The 14,370-nt window shown below is 63.9% G+C and overlaps 1 protein-coding gene across 5 annotated transcripts in view; it reads left to right on the forward strand.

Annotated features, from left to right (window-relative positions):
- Positions 1–451: 451 nt before the first annotated feature.
- The window catches only part of PWWP2B (PWWP domain containing 2B), a 28,577-nt gene continuing 14,658 nt past the window's right edge, over positions 452–14,370 (forward strand). The window contains exons 1-3 of one of the 5 annotated variants that reach the window (XM_046653668.1): positions 586–724; positions 9,004–9,109; positions 10,418–12,076. In XM_046653668.1, the coding sequence (XP_046509624.1) occupies positions 10,524–12,059 (1,536 nt within the window). In that variant the 5' untranslated portion in view covers positions 586–724; positions 9,004–9,109; positions 10,418–10,523 and the 3' untranslated portion in view covers positions 12,060–12,076. Of the gene's footprint in view, positions 725–4,093; positions 4,492–4,545; positions 8,664–9,003; positions 9,110–10,417; positions 12,077–14,370 lie in introns of those variants that run through there. The other 4 variants (XM_046653669.1, XM_046653667.1, XM_046653666.1 and 1 more) reach the window with 4 other exon arrangements.

The following is a 14,370-nucleotide window of genomic DNA, read 5'->3' on the forward strand; positions in this document are numbered from 1 at the left end:
CAAGTGCCCCCTGCGCAGCAAAGGCGAGACTGGGCCGCCGTGGCGCGCCTGCTGGTGTCCCCTGGGCACCCCGCGTCTCCTCGGCTCGGCCCGATCGGCTTCCTGCTCGCGCCGCCAGGACTTCCTCCCCGCAGTGCCCGGGTGGCCATCCGGGCGCCAGACCTAGAGGCGGGGACCCGGGGATAGGGGGAGGGAGGGGCCCCAGGGAGGGCCGCGGAGAGGAGCGCAGAGGAGACCCCGGGGCCAGGATGCGGTGGCGCCCCGGGCAGGGGGGCAGGGGCCCTGGAGTAGACCAAGGAGGGTGTCCCCGCCGCCCCCGCTCCAGCTCTCAGGTCCATTCCGCGGGCGCTTGCGGCCAGCGGCCCGGAGGTCGCGCGCCACCCCGGCCCCAACCCCGGGGCTCCGCAATGCGTCTTCACGCCGAGTTCTGGAGGCGGCGCGGGCTCCGGGCGGCACCGGCAGGCGGGGGTGGCCCTGCGCCCCCGGCCCGCCCGCGGTGCCGCCCGCGCGGAGCTTTGTGACGTCAGGCGGCCGGCGGCGGCGTCACGCGCGGGGCTGACCCGGCGGGGCGGGGCGGGCGCGGGCCGGGACGCGGGAGCATGGAGCCGCGGGCCGGCTGCCGGCTGCCCGTGCTGGTGGAGCAGGTCGTCAACGGCGCGCTGCTGGTCACGGTGAGCTGCGGCGAGCGCAGCTTCGCTGGGATCCTGCTGGACTGCACGAAAAAGTGAGCGGGGGCGCAGGCCTGGGACACCCCCCCGGAATCCCCCCGGGACCCCCCCCCCCCCCCCCCCCCCCCCCCGCCGGCCCAGGGCCCAGACCGGCTCCAGGGCGCGGCGGCGCAGCGCCCGCTTTCGGTTTCCCCTTCTAGGGATTCGGGGCGCGCGAGCGCGGCCGCCACTCGGGGGGCGAAAGTGGCTCACAAAGTCGCCGCGACTTTTCGGGGCGGGGAGCGGGCGCGGGGCGGGGAACGGCGCTGGGCGCCAAGTGGGAGCCTGGGCGCGGTGCGCGGACCCGAGTCTCGGCGCCCGGCCGCCCGGCTCCCCAACTCCGCACGTCTGCCATAATTAACGCACTTTTCTTTGTTCAGACACGAATTCTTTGAATTCGGCTGTTTTCAGAATTGTCGTCGTTGGGGGTGGGGAGAGTGGGTTCAGATGCGCGCCGGGCTTGCCCTGTCAGTTACTCACAAGTGGGGGTGCCTTGTCTAATGTCATGGGTCCCCCCAGGCTCCTAGGAGCGACTCAGGGCTGAGGTTTGGATTGGTGGCAAGCAGTTGTGTCCGGCGGTGGGATTTTAAAACACTGTATGGGGTGGAGAAACCCCCGGTGGTGCGGGAGCGGAGAGATCCAAGTTGTGAAGCAGCCGGTGCACTCTGCGGAGCCCCTGGTCTCCGGTGGAGGGTCCTGGCAGGCCTGGGGGCAAGCCCATCCTGAGACAGCACCTGTGCGCCACTTCAGGGACTCATGCAGCAGGGAAGTCTCCTGGATACAGTGTCACATGGCGGTGAGCTGTCGCCACAGATAAATGATTAGGCATTAATCAGACACTAATGTCTTGGCGCTCTGGCTGGGCCTCATTTTGAAACTGGGAGCACAGAGCTCGCCTTGCACAGGCCCAACTTTTTGCCTCAGTGGAGCCCAGATTTGTTCCAGTGGCATGGATGCAGCGGGAAGACCATCACCTTTCGACAGCTACCCTGCTGGCATTATCTCTTCATTAGATGTGCCAGAAGCCATTTGTGTGCAAGTCATGTGATTTAACATATGGCCTCCCCGGTGACTGTTGCCCTCCTCCCTGTTGGCTACCGCCCGGAGTGCTCAGCAGAACCCAAGTGACACTCAGAGGCTGCAGCATAGACACCTGAAAGCGGCCAAGCTGTGCTCTGGGGTGGCCAAGGTCCCTTGCCACTGATGGCCACCACCTCCTCCCTCTGGCTGAGCTGCTGGCCTGGCCCTGTTCCTGCTCCCGGGTCTGTGCCGGGCTGCAGCCCCGCTTTGCCTGCGAGCCCTGCCTGACCCTTCCTTCTTGGAGGGGGGCACTTGCAGCAGAGGACTGCCCCCCATTTTCTGAGGCTCCCCGACTCAGGACAAGGAGGCTGTGGGGCCCCCCAACTTGTGTCTGCAGAGGTGGTAGGCTCCCCTCCCTTTCTCTCTGCCTCGGACTGGGCTCCCCTCCCTGAGACCTGTGGCAAACCTGGTTGGGAGATCTATACTCCCCCCTCTCCTCCCCCACCCCCTCATGGAAGGAAGCAGGCCTGGCTGGGATCCCCAGCGTGGGACCTGGCAGCTATAGGGTGCATGGGCGTCTCCCCTGCTGTGGCCACATTCAGCTGTAACCAGAGCTGCCCACGGAACCAGGAGCTGGGCCTCGATGGGCACAACTCTGCTCAGCAGTGGCTCTTTCTGACCTGAGCTGGCCCCCTCTCCTTGCGGAGGATCTGAAGAGAAAACTAGCCTTCCCCACCCTTCTACCCCTCCAGGGCTTGGTCCTGAAACTGCCCCTCCTCTGTCCACCCTCATTTCTCCGTTGCTGGTCGTGCCTGGTTCACATTGATTCCAGTGCTCTGCTCATAATACTCTGCGTTGCAGTGTTCCTGTTCACAGCCCACTTGTCGGGCAGGGTCCAGCGGCAGCTTACAACCTGGCCTGGGTGTTTTGGGCAGTGGGGGGCTGGCCTTGGGTGGCAGGGTCCACAGCACCTCCCTGTTTCCCCTGGTGCCAGTTTCTCCTCAGGGCCTGCTCCTCCTCCCCTGTACGTGATATCGTCAGGCCAGTCAGAAGAGGCCCAGTGCTGGCTGTGGGCACTGACTGGCAGGGAAGAGCAGCTGGGAGCTCTGATTGCACGCGTCCACCCACCTCCGGGGCCTGCAGGTCCCAGAGCAGCGTGTCCTGCTGGGTGTGTTCAGGGCAGCAGGCTGCAGCAGCCAGTGTGCCCATGGTGCAGCAGGGTGTGTGCCAGGAACTGTCACCAGCTTCCCGAGCTCACGAGCAGACCTGGGCCCCGGGGCACCCTGTGCAGTAACTGCGTGTGTCTCCTGCCTGGATGGGACAGTCCCACGGGGAGGGGCCCTTCACACAGGTTCCTGGTCGCTCCTGGAGTGGAGCCCAGCAACCACTGTAAATGGTTGGGCGTTTGGGAGTTGGCCTCCCCTCCCTTGTGCTCTGGGAGGTGGGCTCTCCTCCTTGTTTGTTCGCAGAGGGGAGAGGAGCTGGCAGAGGTGGGGCTGAGGTCTCAGCAGGTATGTGGAGCTGCCAGGCCAGGTGCCGAGCGCCTCCTCCCATCCCCGACTTGAACCCGCCGCCAAGCTGCTCTGTGATCTAAAGCAAGACTCTCGGCTGCCCCGAGTGCCTCTCCGATTGTGCGTTCACACATGTGTGTTGAGCACCTACTGTGTGCTTGGAAGTAGGCTGGGTCCCAGGCATACTGCTACCAGTGCTCTCCCAGTGTGTCCACAAAGCAGTGGTTCCTTGCAATGTAGTAATGAGGCGAAAGGCTGGGGCCTGCCTCGTCCCCACAGCTCCCACTCTCTGGGCTGGAGCATAGGGTGGGCACAGGCATTGTTTTTTGAGTGATTTGGGGGTACACCTTTGGTTGAGGACCTCGGGTGGGGTGGCCCTGCTGAGGGGTGGCTTGAGGACAGCAGAGGCTCAGAGGTGAAAGGATGGTCTCACGGACAGTGGATGTGAGGGTGGCTGCCCTCCAGGCCTGGCCAGTCTGGGGCCTCTGGCCTTGACCTCTAAGCTGGTGTTTTTCAAACTTCCCCAGTTGTGAGTCACCCATTACCATGCAAGACTCCTGAGTCCCTCTGCTGGAAAGGTTGGGTTGTGGGCCTCTGTGACCCCAAGCTTATAGGGGGTTGGGACCTGGGCTGGGAGACTTCCCCAGCCAAGCATCGTAGCCACAGCCTGTCCCTGGGCAGGAGAGCAGCCCTGCTCTGGCCCCGGCACACCCACTGTGCAGGAGCGAGGCTCGGCCGTCGGCGGCGGCTGCTCTTGGGAAAATTCACCAGACAGAGGAGGACGAGCGCCTGGTCCAGGGCCTGCTGAGGACATTCTCCCTACCCTCGGAGAGCAAGATGCTGAGTGCGTCATAGGGTGGCGTGACCTGCAGTTGGTGGGCAGATGCCGCACAAAGGGACCTGGCCAGTGTGGCTGGTCTCGGGAGCTTCTCCAAGGAGGTGGCGAAGGGGTGCGGGCTGGGGTTCGGCCTGTGCTGCTGGGCAGTCCTGGAGGACTTAGACAGGGATGCTGCCAGCTGAGTTTTATTTGGATGGTGCTGATGGTTATTAAATCTTCAAGTCCAGGACTCGTGACCAGTTGTGATGACCTAGCCCTGCTTCTCTCCCCAGAGACCCTGGGTCGATACCCACGGGGGTGGCCTGGATGATGTGGCCCTGGACGGTGGCCAGGCCTCGACTTCCTCTGCCAACCTGTTTTCCCACCTCCCCGACCAGAGGTGGACCCAGAAGGCCTTCAGGTCCCAGCAGGCCTGGTGAGCCCGCTGCCCCGCCCCTGCCCCTCCCTCGGGGCTCCGGCCCTGTGGCTGTCCGTCTGCTGAGCTGTACAGCCCAACCGCAGGGTGGCTGGCTGTCTGGATTCAGGCCTGTCTTGGGGCTCAGGCTCCTGCCAACACAGACACGCTGCGGGAAGCTTCTACAGGCCCCTGGCCCCAGGCTTTGGGCCCCCAGGATGTTTCTCTTCCAGGAACCATGTTTTCTCAGTTCCTTACAGGACCCCAGGGTGGCCTCTCCCCATGGGAGGAGGAGAAGGAAGCTCCAGGGCAGACGTGGGCCTGGCTGGGGTCAGAGGCTGCCCTTGGGAGCTGTAGACGCTCAAGTCCTGAGTCTGCAGAGCAGGGAGGCCTCAGGGGAGGCCGGAGCTCTGGCAGTGGCCGGTCCTGCTCCTTCTGGCCGTGGGCTGACTCGGGCCTGGCTGCTGCGGGCGTTTGCTGGCTGGACTCACGAGTGAGACCCAGGGACGTGGGTCAGCTGTGGCTCGGCCACTGGCATCCCGCCGAGAACTGCAGGCCGGGCTGCTTCTCTTGGGGACCCTGTGTCCACGCTAGGTGGCCGTGCCTTCGCCTGGGCAGAGCAGTGGGTGGCCCTGGGGGCGCTATCTCCTATCTTCTTGGGGGCAAAACTACTTTGTGTTTGGGTCTGACCCCATTAGAGCCGCTGCCTCAGTCTCCCAACCTTCCCTCAGAGCTGAGGTTGTCTGCCCCTCCCTCCGGCTCCCCAGAGACACTGGGCTGATGTTGGCTCCTGGGTCCCTCAGGTTTCTGTGTGGAGGTGTTGGCCAGCCTGGTGCTCCACGCTGAGACGGGCCAGGGCCTGGTTCCCGCCGCGAGTCACCCCAGTCCCCAGGGCCCCTCCCCATGCGCCTTCTCTCCACCCTTGTGTAGGACCCCCCGGTGGGCCCGGTGAGTCCAGCACGGACCCTCAGCACAGCAGAGGGCAGGACAGTGGGGGCACCAAGGCACCTCACCCTGGGCCTGGCAGGCCATCTCTCTGGCTCCAGGGCTGCCCCAGCCCTCTTGCCTGTCAAGGCTCTGCGGTATCACCTGTGGGGCACTGCCAGGCCGGCTGTGGCCTCCCTTCCTGGACTCAGGCCACTGTGGGCACAGCCCAGCCTCACTGAGGGGCTAGGCCCTATGGACGAACCCCAGGTCACAGCAGTGCCACACCTGTGCCCCGGGTCCAGTTGATGTCACCCCTCTGGGGACAGGTCGCTGGGGTCCTTCCCCAAGAGCGTGGCCTGTGCCTGGAGGCAGCACAGCCGGGACATGAGCGCAGACCTCGACTGTCACCAGACCAGCTCGGTTCCTGTCTCCCTCGGCTCACTGTCCTGTCCCTCAGATGGGAATGGCGATGATGTGTGCTCAGGGCCCTTAAAAGTTTTGGGAGCCGAAGCCCAGCAGCCTGGGGGACCGGCTCTGCAGCCTGCAGCCTGGGAGCGAGCCCTCCCGAGGCTGTTTACCCACCAGGCGGTCGTGGGTGTGGCCTGGACAGGGCGCAGCTCCGGGAAGGAAGTGTGGCTGCCGGCCGTGCCAGGGTCATGGGGCCTGCCGTGCAGCAGCAGTGCCATCCCATGGGGTGGCAGCTGCCTTCTGGAAGGAGCCCATGGAGGCCGGACCCCCCTGGGCTGAGGGGGCATGCACACCCGGGCAGGGCCTGTCTGCTTTCCCGCCCTGGGTGCTATGTGAAGCCGAGGCTGCTCCCCCTTTTGGGCTGCCGGGGCAGGGAGGGCTCCGCCACCAGACCCAGCCTGTGTCTGGTGGGTGCAGGCCGGCCCACCCAGGGGCCCACAGTTCAGGGTTCTGTCTCAGATCAGGGCTGGGGTCTCTGGCCAATGGCCGTGTGTCCGTCCTAAACATGCAGAGACCGCTGAGATGCATGCGCCACAAATGGGGCAGAAGCCTCCCTGGTCCACAGCTGCAGGGACTTCAGGGATAGGGTGAGGCCCCCCCGCTCCCCCAGCCTGCATTGGCCGAGGAGACTGCAGAGCCCCTCCTGGGCCAGCTGGCCAAGGAAGGTCTCAGTCTGCACAGCGTCCTGCAGAGGGGGCTCCTGCAGGGCAGACCAGTTGGGGCTGGGGGGATGATGGGGAAGGGGCTGCCCAAGGGTCCCGCTCTTGGGGTCTCTGGGCCCCAGCTGGCAGGAGGGGCTTTGCACCAGCACAGCAGGCTGGCATGGGGGCACAGGCCAGGTGTTGGGGCGGGTGGGAGGAGAGCCCAAGGCGAGAGTGTGGGCTGGGGCCGAGTGGGGTGATAGCACAGCGGCCTGGGAGGGTCAGACACTGGGGATGCAGATGGAAGGGGGTGTCAGACTGAACCCCCGGTTCATGGCTGGGTAGCTCAAAAGGTGGGCAGGAAATGGGCTTTGAGGTGGGGCCTTGGGAACAACCTTCCAGGCCCCAGATGTGTGGATCCTTCCTGGTCTGTGCAGCCCAGTGTCTGTGGACCCCCATCATTTGTGGACCTCCCGGGTCTGTGGACCCCCTATTATGTGTAGCCCCCCATGGTCTGTTGTCCCTGCTGATCTATGGACCCCCCATGATATGTGGACCCCTGGTCTGTGAGCCCCCCATGAAGTGTTGACCCTCCTGGTCTGTGGACCACTTGGTCTGTGAGCCCTTCTGCGGGATTTCCTCTCCGAGGTCCTGGTCCCTTCGCCATGGCCCTTGCCTGGGCCCACAGGGTGGCAGTTGAGGTGCCCGGTCCTCACCCTTAGCTGGGGAGCTGCTCCATGGGAGCCTGTCTGCCTGGGTGTCTTTCTGCATCCAGATGCTCCCACTGAGGATATCTGCCCTCAAGGGACCCCTTGCGGGGGCTGTTTGCACAACCACTGTCCTAGATGTCACCCTGTGGCTGGGCACCCCTGCTGCCTGGGGCTGAGGGCCTCCTGGCTTCCCTTTTTCCTTGAAACACCCTTTCATGTGGGGCCCCTTTGTGTGGTGGGCTTCTGGCACCCCCCAATGGCAAGGGGCAGTGAGCTGGCCCGAAGCTCAAGGTGCGTGTGAGTGAGTAAGTGCGTGAGTGCGTGTGCACGTGCCTGGGTGTGAGTACACGGGTTTGGTTCTCAGAAGCCTCAGCCTGCTGCATGCCCACAAGGTACTTATTGAAGGGGTGAGCCACATGCTGATTGCGGTGTGGGGTCCAGGCCCCCTCTGATGCCTGGGGACTCGGGTGAGGTTTGGTGACATACCGGCCTGTTACACCCCCAAGTGGGTCGGGGGCAGCTTTGGGCAGGGGCTTATCTCCCACACCTGGACTCTGGCAGACTTTTTCCGTAAAGGGCTTGACAGTAACTATTTTGGGCCTGGCAGCCTTGCGGCGTCTGTCACCGCTCCTCAGAAAGGCCGTGGGGGCGGAGAGTAGCGGGCGCCCACAAATGAGCAGGCGTGGTCGCCTGCCAGTGAGGCCTGACTTACAGACACTCTGCTGGCTGACTTAGCCTGAGGGCTGTGGGGCCCTGGGGTCCATGCTCCTTGTCCCTGTGCCCAGGGCCCGGCCTGGGGCTGGTGAGAGGGGAGCCGACACCTGAAGGTCGTTTTCCCATTTGAGGGCGTGACCCTGGCGCTGCGTTCCCACTAGCGTGGAAGTCCTGCAGTGCCTGCATCCCGGGTGTTGCAGGTGCAGTAAGATGCAAGGGCAGAGGGCCCCCCCGGCACCCAGCTCACAGCCAGCACCGGTGGAGATGCCTCTGATGGTTGTCGCTGCCCCTGTTGCTCAGCTGGAACATGGGGACCGCAGTGGGTGCCAGTCCGGTGGGGTGGCCTGGACCTCCCAGGGAGCAGGGTCATGAAGGCTCACATGCCCAGCGGAGGTTGGGGAGGGGGTAGAGTGGGGCTCACTGTGGCTGCCCCCCCACTCAGGGCAGAATCCCACCTTGGAGGGAGCCAGGTCCCCCACTGCTGGCCTGTGGCTGGATCTCCCTCCCTCTCTCTCTGTACCCCTCCCTCTACCCCCTTCTCCCTCCGTCGCAGTTACAGGTGACAGGTTATAGGTCAGCCGTCTGAGCCAGTGCATCCTCCGTGGCCACACAGAGGGCAGGTGGCCATGGCTCTGTGTTTGCTGGACTTTGGGCACTGAAGGGAAGAATGTGAGCCCCTCCCCACCCCACAGCCCGCCCTTGAAGACCTTAGATCCAGGGGAGCCGGCCTCAGGTAGGCAGAATTCACCTGAATAGGGAAAAGGAGAAAAATAAAAGTCTGGTGTGGTTTCTGGGCTTTTACCAGTGATCTTGACTTAAAAATCGGGCAGTCTTCCCACGTTTGTTCATTTCATCAACAAAATGACAATAAGGGCCGTGGGGGAGGCCACAGCCCTGGGGTCCCCACCTGGCGCTGTGCAACCCTCCTTGCCTAGGCCTGCGTTCCAGGCTTCTCCAGGGTGTGTAGCCTGCGCCCGCTCCTGCCTGGCCTGAGGGTCGGGTGAGCTGGCCGGCCGTGGGTGCTCAGGGGATGCACTGGACACAGTGCCGTCGTGACAGTCGACACCTCTTAGCTTCCCTAGATTCTTCTGGAGAACAGACAGCGGAGAAAGCGTTTGGAAACTGGAAACGCGGAAAAGCTTGTTTATCTTTCCTCCTCTGATTAAACTGGAAAGGCAGGTACAGACCACGGGGCAGCATTCTAAACCTGGGTCCCCTGACGCAGATAACAGTCGATTTTTGTGCTTAAAACATAACAGCTTTTAGCTAAAGCATCAGTCCTATGAGTTAAATCACGTGTGTTAAACGTTTTCGTGTTCGCTGTTGAAGAAAGATGTGGACCATTCAGGCTTGTTTTCCCTTATTTGGAACTGTGCAAATGTTTTCCTGTGGCTTCACGAGCATCTTGTTGAATTCACATTCACGACATTCACGGCACGTGGGTTCTCGAATGGTGGAGCTATTGGCCTGGGGATAACCCTCCACTCTACAGGGTGCGCTGCCCAGCAACTGCCAACAAAACCCCGAAGCCGTTCGAGGTGCCCAATATCTGTATGGAGGCCGCCTGGCCCAGCGCTTCCTGGGGAGAGGGCAGGCCGTTAGCTGGGGCAGAGCCCCACTGGGGAGCCCTGGGGGTACCTGCCGGGCCACCCTGCTTGTCATTAGCTGTGGGTCCTCGTGGGAGGTGGGTCATGTGGCCTTGTCGGGGCCAAACTGCTCCCCGTGCCGGAGCTGGAGGTTGTGAGAGAAGGGCCTGGGGTGCCAGGCAGGAGGGGTGGTCCTTCCAGGTGGTGGTGGGCAAGGGTGCGTGGATGACACCCCCACCCGAGGGCAGTGGAAACAGGGGGACAAACTTAGCATGCAGAAGGGAACGGGCGCATTCCTGGGCGGAGGTTCTGGTTTGGCGGCTGACCCCTGTCCTCTCTGGGCCACAGAGGCTGCAGCTGTAGCCCCCACCCCCAGACACACGCTAGGCACCTGGGACCCAGGTCCTGTGGGCTGCCCTGGGTCCTGGGACTGGGGGCACACGTGGGGTCCTCTCTCTGGGAGTGCTCCCTCAGGGAAGAGGGGAGTGAGTGGATGAGGCCTGTGAGCAAGGGGCCACCCACAGGCCATGTCAGGCCATGTCTCAGAACCCCAGACCCTGTCCTCAGGCCCCTTGGGCCCTGACGCCTGCACCTGGAGGTCTCCAGCTGCAAGCCTGTGTTCCCCCTTGTTGCCGCCAACCAAGATGTGCACACTCAGTGCCTGTTGAACCCGAGAAGTGGCCTGGGTGCTGCTCAGGCGACTTCCCAGCACGCACGCCTCCCCCTGGGATGCCCACATGGGGGTATGCTTGGGGGCATTTGCCTGTTCAAAGTCCAGAGATACCTCCAGGTACCCTGGGCGGTGCCAGCACGCAGAGCCCACTGGTTCCCCTGCGAGTGGGGGCTGGGGTGGCGGGGTCCTCACCATCCTGACTCTCCCTTTCTGTCTCCCCACTGCCAGGTCCGGCCTCTTCGGCCTGCCCCCGTGGGCTCCACTGCCCCAGGCTGAGGACCCACCTGTCAACGGCTGCCAAGGCCCGGCCCCCACGGAGGGGGACACAGAGGCGATGCAGCTGGGGACGGGCCCCCCGCCGCCTCCCTGTGGGGACCCTCAACCTGAGACCACCGGCCCTGAGCCGCCCCCGCCGCTCGTGCCACCACTGCCCGTCGGGAGCCTGCCACCCTTCCCGCCCTACTTCGAGGGTGCCCCATTCCCTCCCCCGCTCTGGCTGAGAAACACCTACCGGCAGTGGGTGCCGCAGCCGCCACCGCGGACCATCAAGAGGACGCGGAGGCGCCTGTCCCGAAACCGCGATCCGGGCCGGCTGGCCCTGAGCCCCATCCGCCTGCGGCCACGCCAGGTGCTCTGCGAGAAGTGCAAGAGTACCCTGAGCCCCCCGGAGGCCAGCCCTGGCCCCCCAGCCACCCCCAAGGCACGCAGGGGGCTGGGCAGCGGCCCCGGCCCCGACAGGGAGCCCCAAAAGCCTGAGGATCCCGCCGGTGGAGGCGACACAGTGTCTGCAGCCACCGCAAGGAGGAGCAAGAGGGAGAGGCGGGAGGTGGACAAGGCCCGGGTCCCGCGGAGCCCGGTTATCAAGATCTCCTACAGCACGCCGCAGGGCAAGGGCGAGGTGGTGGAGATCCCCTCCCGTGTGCATGGTTCCCTCGAGCCCTTCTGCCCCCCACAGGCCCCGCACGGTGGAGGCCAGGATCCCGAGCCGCCACGAGACAGGCCGCCCGGTGGGCCCTCTGCCTCCATCCCCAAACTGAAGCTGACGCGGCCTGGGCCTCCCGGTGCCGACCTGCCGCCCCCCAAGATCCGCCTGAAGCCCCACCGGCTGGGGGCTGGTGAGCAGGAGCCAGTCTACAGGGCTGAGCTAGTGGAGGAGCTCAATGGCCACGGGCGAGGCCCCCGGGCCAGCTCGCCTGCTCTCCTGGCTGCCGGCCCTGCCCCTGGTGGGCTGGTGGACTTGTCTTCTGGAAGTTCCGGCGAGGACGATGACTTCAAGAGGGGCCCCCAGGGTAAACACGGGCCCACCAGCCTGGCTTTTCTCGCCACCTGCCCTAAAAGAACAGACTGTGCCAGCGAGTCAGTGTGGAGCAGTGACAGCCTGGATGAGTCCAAATCGTCCAGCTCAGAGGTCCCGTCACCAGACACGTGTGACCTTTCATCGGGTGATGGTGTGTCTGTGCCGTCCTCGTCCAAGGATGCGCGGCAGACGGTCCCACCCCTGACGGTCCGGCTGCACACTCAGAGCGTCTCCGCATGCGTCACTGAGGACGGAAGGACCGTGGCCGTAGGGGACATCGTGTGGGGTAAGATTCATGGTTTTCCTTGGTGGCCAGCGCGTGTCCTTGACATCAATCTTAGCCAGAAGGAGGACGGGGAGCCCTCTTGGCAAGAAGCAAAAGTCTCATGGTTTGGTTCTCCAACTACATCATTCTTGTCTATTTCAAAACTCTCCCCTTTCTCTGAATTTTTCAAACTGAGATTTAACCGTAAGAAGAAGGGGATGTATCGGAAAGCTATAACAGAGGCTGCAAATGCCGCGAGACTCGTGGCCCCGGAAATAAGGGAGCTCTTAACCCAGTTTGAAACGTAACTCAGGTTCCCAACCAGGTGAGTGTGTGCACGGAGGGCAGCCTCCTTCCTGGGCCGTCCGAGTTTGTGTCAGTGTCACAGCCAGGGGAGTGGGGACGCCCTCAGCCATCTGGCCTTCTGCCGTGAAGGGGCTCATCCGGAAAATCGTCCTGCTCGCTGGCAAGGTCCTCAGAAGAGGTGCTTTAAATAGGCCAGTTGTGAGCCGCTCATTCAAAGAAGGCAGCCCGTCTGTGTCTTGCGGCCACTTTTCAAAGTGTGATAAAAGGTCTTACTTCTGCATTAGCCTTTTGGAGAAAGGGCGCATCTTAAAGACCAAGGTTTCGACTGATGGGGCGTGAAGGCTTCCTCTTTGTTCTTACTCTGAGGAGCACACCTTCCTCTCTGCCTCTCACCCCTCCTGCTCACAGGTTCCCTCCCTGGGGTCTTGATTTGAAGGAAGGAGGGAGGTCATGGCTGCCTACCCCCCGATGCAGCTCCCACGGCCTCAGCCCCCATCCCTCCTCCTACTACCAGTGTGGGCTCTCCTCCGTCAGCAGGCGCCAGGTTCCTGGACCCGTGATGGCCCAGTGCTCCAGGCCCCCGGAGGTGGCTTGCCCTCTGTCTCTCCCTACCGAGAACTTGTAGGATCTCCAGCCACAGGCCTTAGAGCCTCCACGGGGCTGGGGGCCTCCCAAGTGGGGTTGGGGTGTCACCAGGTGGAGTTGGGGTGTCACCAGGTGGGGTTGGGGTGTCACCAAGTGGCATGTCTGCTCACCTCGTGGGGTGTCAAGAAACGGCCAAGGGGCTGAGGCCGCCTGCTGCGAGCTTCCTCTGGGCCCGAGTCTCAGGGGGATGCTGGGCATGTTCTCTGACGGCCCCACCAGCTCAGGTCCCTGGGCAGTGGGGTGTGTCCAGCGGGTCTCTGGCCCTACTGGGGATTCTTCCCAGGGCCTGCTCCCCTCCTTCTCCTCCCAGTTGATCCCGTGTAGAGGCCGTGGGGCCCTAGAGGCTCCAGGATGCCTGGGATGGGGTCCCCCTGTTGGGGGCAGCCTGTGCCCTCTTCTTGGCTCCATGGCCTAATACCTATGCCCCCAGAAGCAGAGGTGGGGTCGGGGTGGGCTGCACACAGAGGACGAGAGTGGTCCTCCACCGCAGCTGGGCCTCTGCCTTGGTCTCCATGACCTTCAGGCAACCTTGTCTGGCCTGGCCCGGCCTGCCTGCTGTCCACCTGTCTGGTGTTGTGGTCTCCCTGGGTGGTGATCCTGCAGGACTTAGCAGGGCCGGTCGACTTGTGGCTAGGGAAGGGGCTCGTGGGACACCTGCTGTGCCACATGCGGCCGGGGTCCCATGAGGAGGAGGTGGTGATGAGGATGAGTCTGGGCAGGGTCACTGCCAGGGCTCTCGAGGCCTTGTCCCCGCCCCCCCCCACCTGCTTCCTGTGTCAGGCTTGGTCACCACCCTGAGTCACTCCAGGCTTCCGGGCATGAACCTCTCCTCCGAAACCAGGCATGCCTCCCATCAGGCCTGGCCTTTGTGTTGGGATGTGGGCGAGGCACCGACCTGGTGGCTTCCAGCCAGTGGGGGTGTCCAGTGAGGGCACCCTGTGGGGAGGGGTCCAGAGAAAGGTCCGATGCCCTGGCCTCGGCTTCCCAGGGTGTCTCCCCACCGTGGCCTGGCTTAGCCGGGACCCCCAGGCTGCAGCTGCATCCTACTGGCCTGGGGGCCGTCCGTGGGGCCCTGTCTCTCTCTGTGCTCTCTGCTGCCCCCGCCCAGCCCTCTGCTTATACGGCCCATCCTGCCTTTGGCCTGGTCTGGGGGCCTGCGTGGAGGGTGGGCACCTCTTGCACATGTCCCCTTTGTGTGTGCTGTGGGGCCGTGCTGTCATCAAGGGTGTGGTGAGCAGGTCAGTGCTCAGGGTGACCTTCAGATCCTGAGTCACAGTGGGCAGTTCCGGGGGATGGTGAGCCCACGCAGGCGTCAGCCCAGATGAAACCCGGGGCCCTGGGGGCCCAGTGTGGCCTGGCTGGCAGGGAGCCCCCAGGCTGGGAGAAGGCAGCCGGGTAGGTTCAGGGAGGAAGCAGGAGGAAGAATCTCGCCAGACCGGTTTGCCGCTGCAGGGGCCCTGCCCACACACCGGCCTCTTCTGGATTTTTGGTTCTTAGTTCTGGGGCTGTGCCTGCAGAGCTGTGGGAGCGTGGGCTGCCAGATCCTTTTAGTGCAAAAGCACAAAGTGGTTTTGCCTAATTGGCTTTTTGGTTTCATTTTCTGAGGATTAAGAACTGTGAGCTGAGGCCTGTGCCAGCCAGGCGGCTGATCCGCCGGCGGGGGCAAGC

The sequence above is a fragment of the Equus quagga genome, chromosome 2 (genome assembly GCF_021613505.1).
Source record: "Equus quagga isolate Etosha38 chromosome 2, UCLA_HA_Equagga_1.0, whole genome shotgun sequence".
Classification (NCBI taxonomy): domain Eukaryota; kingdom Metazoa; phylum Chordata; class Mammalia; order Perissodactyla; family Equidae; genus Equus; species Equus quagga.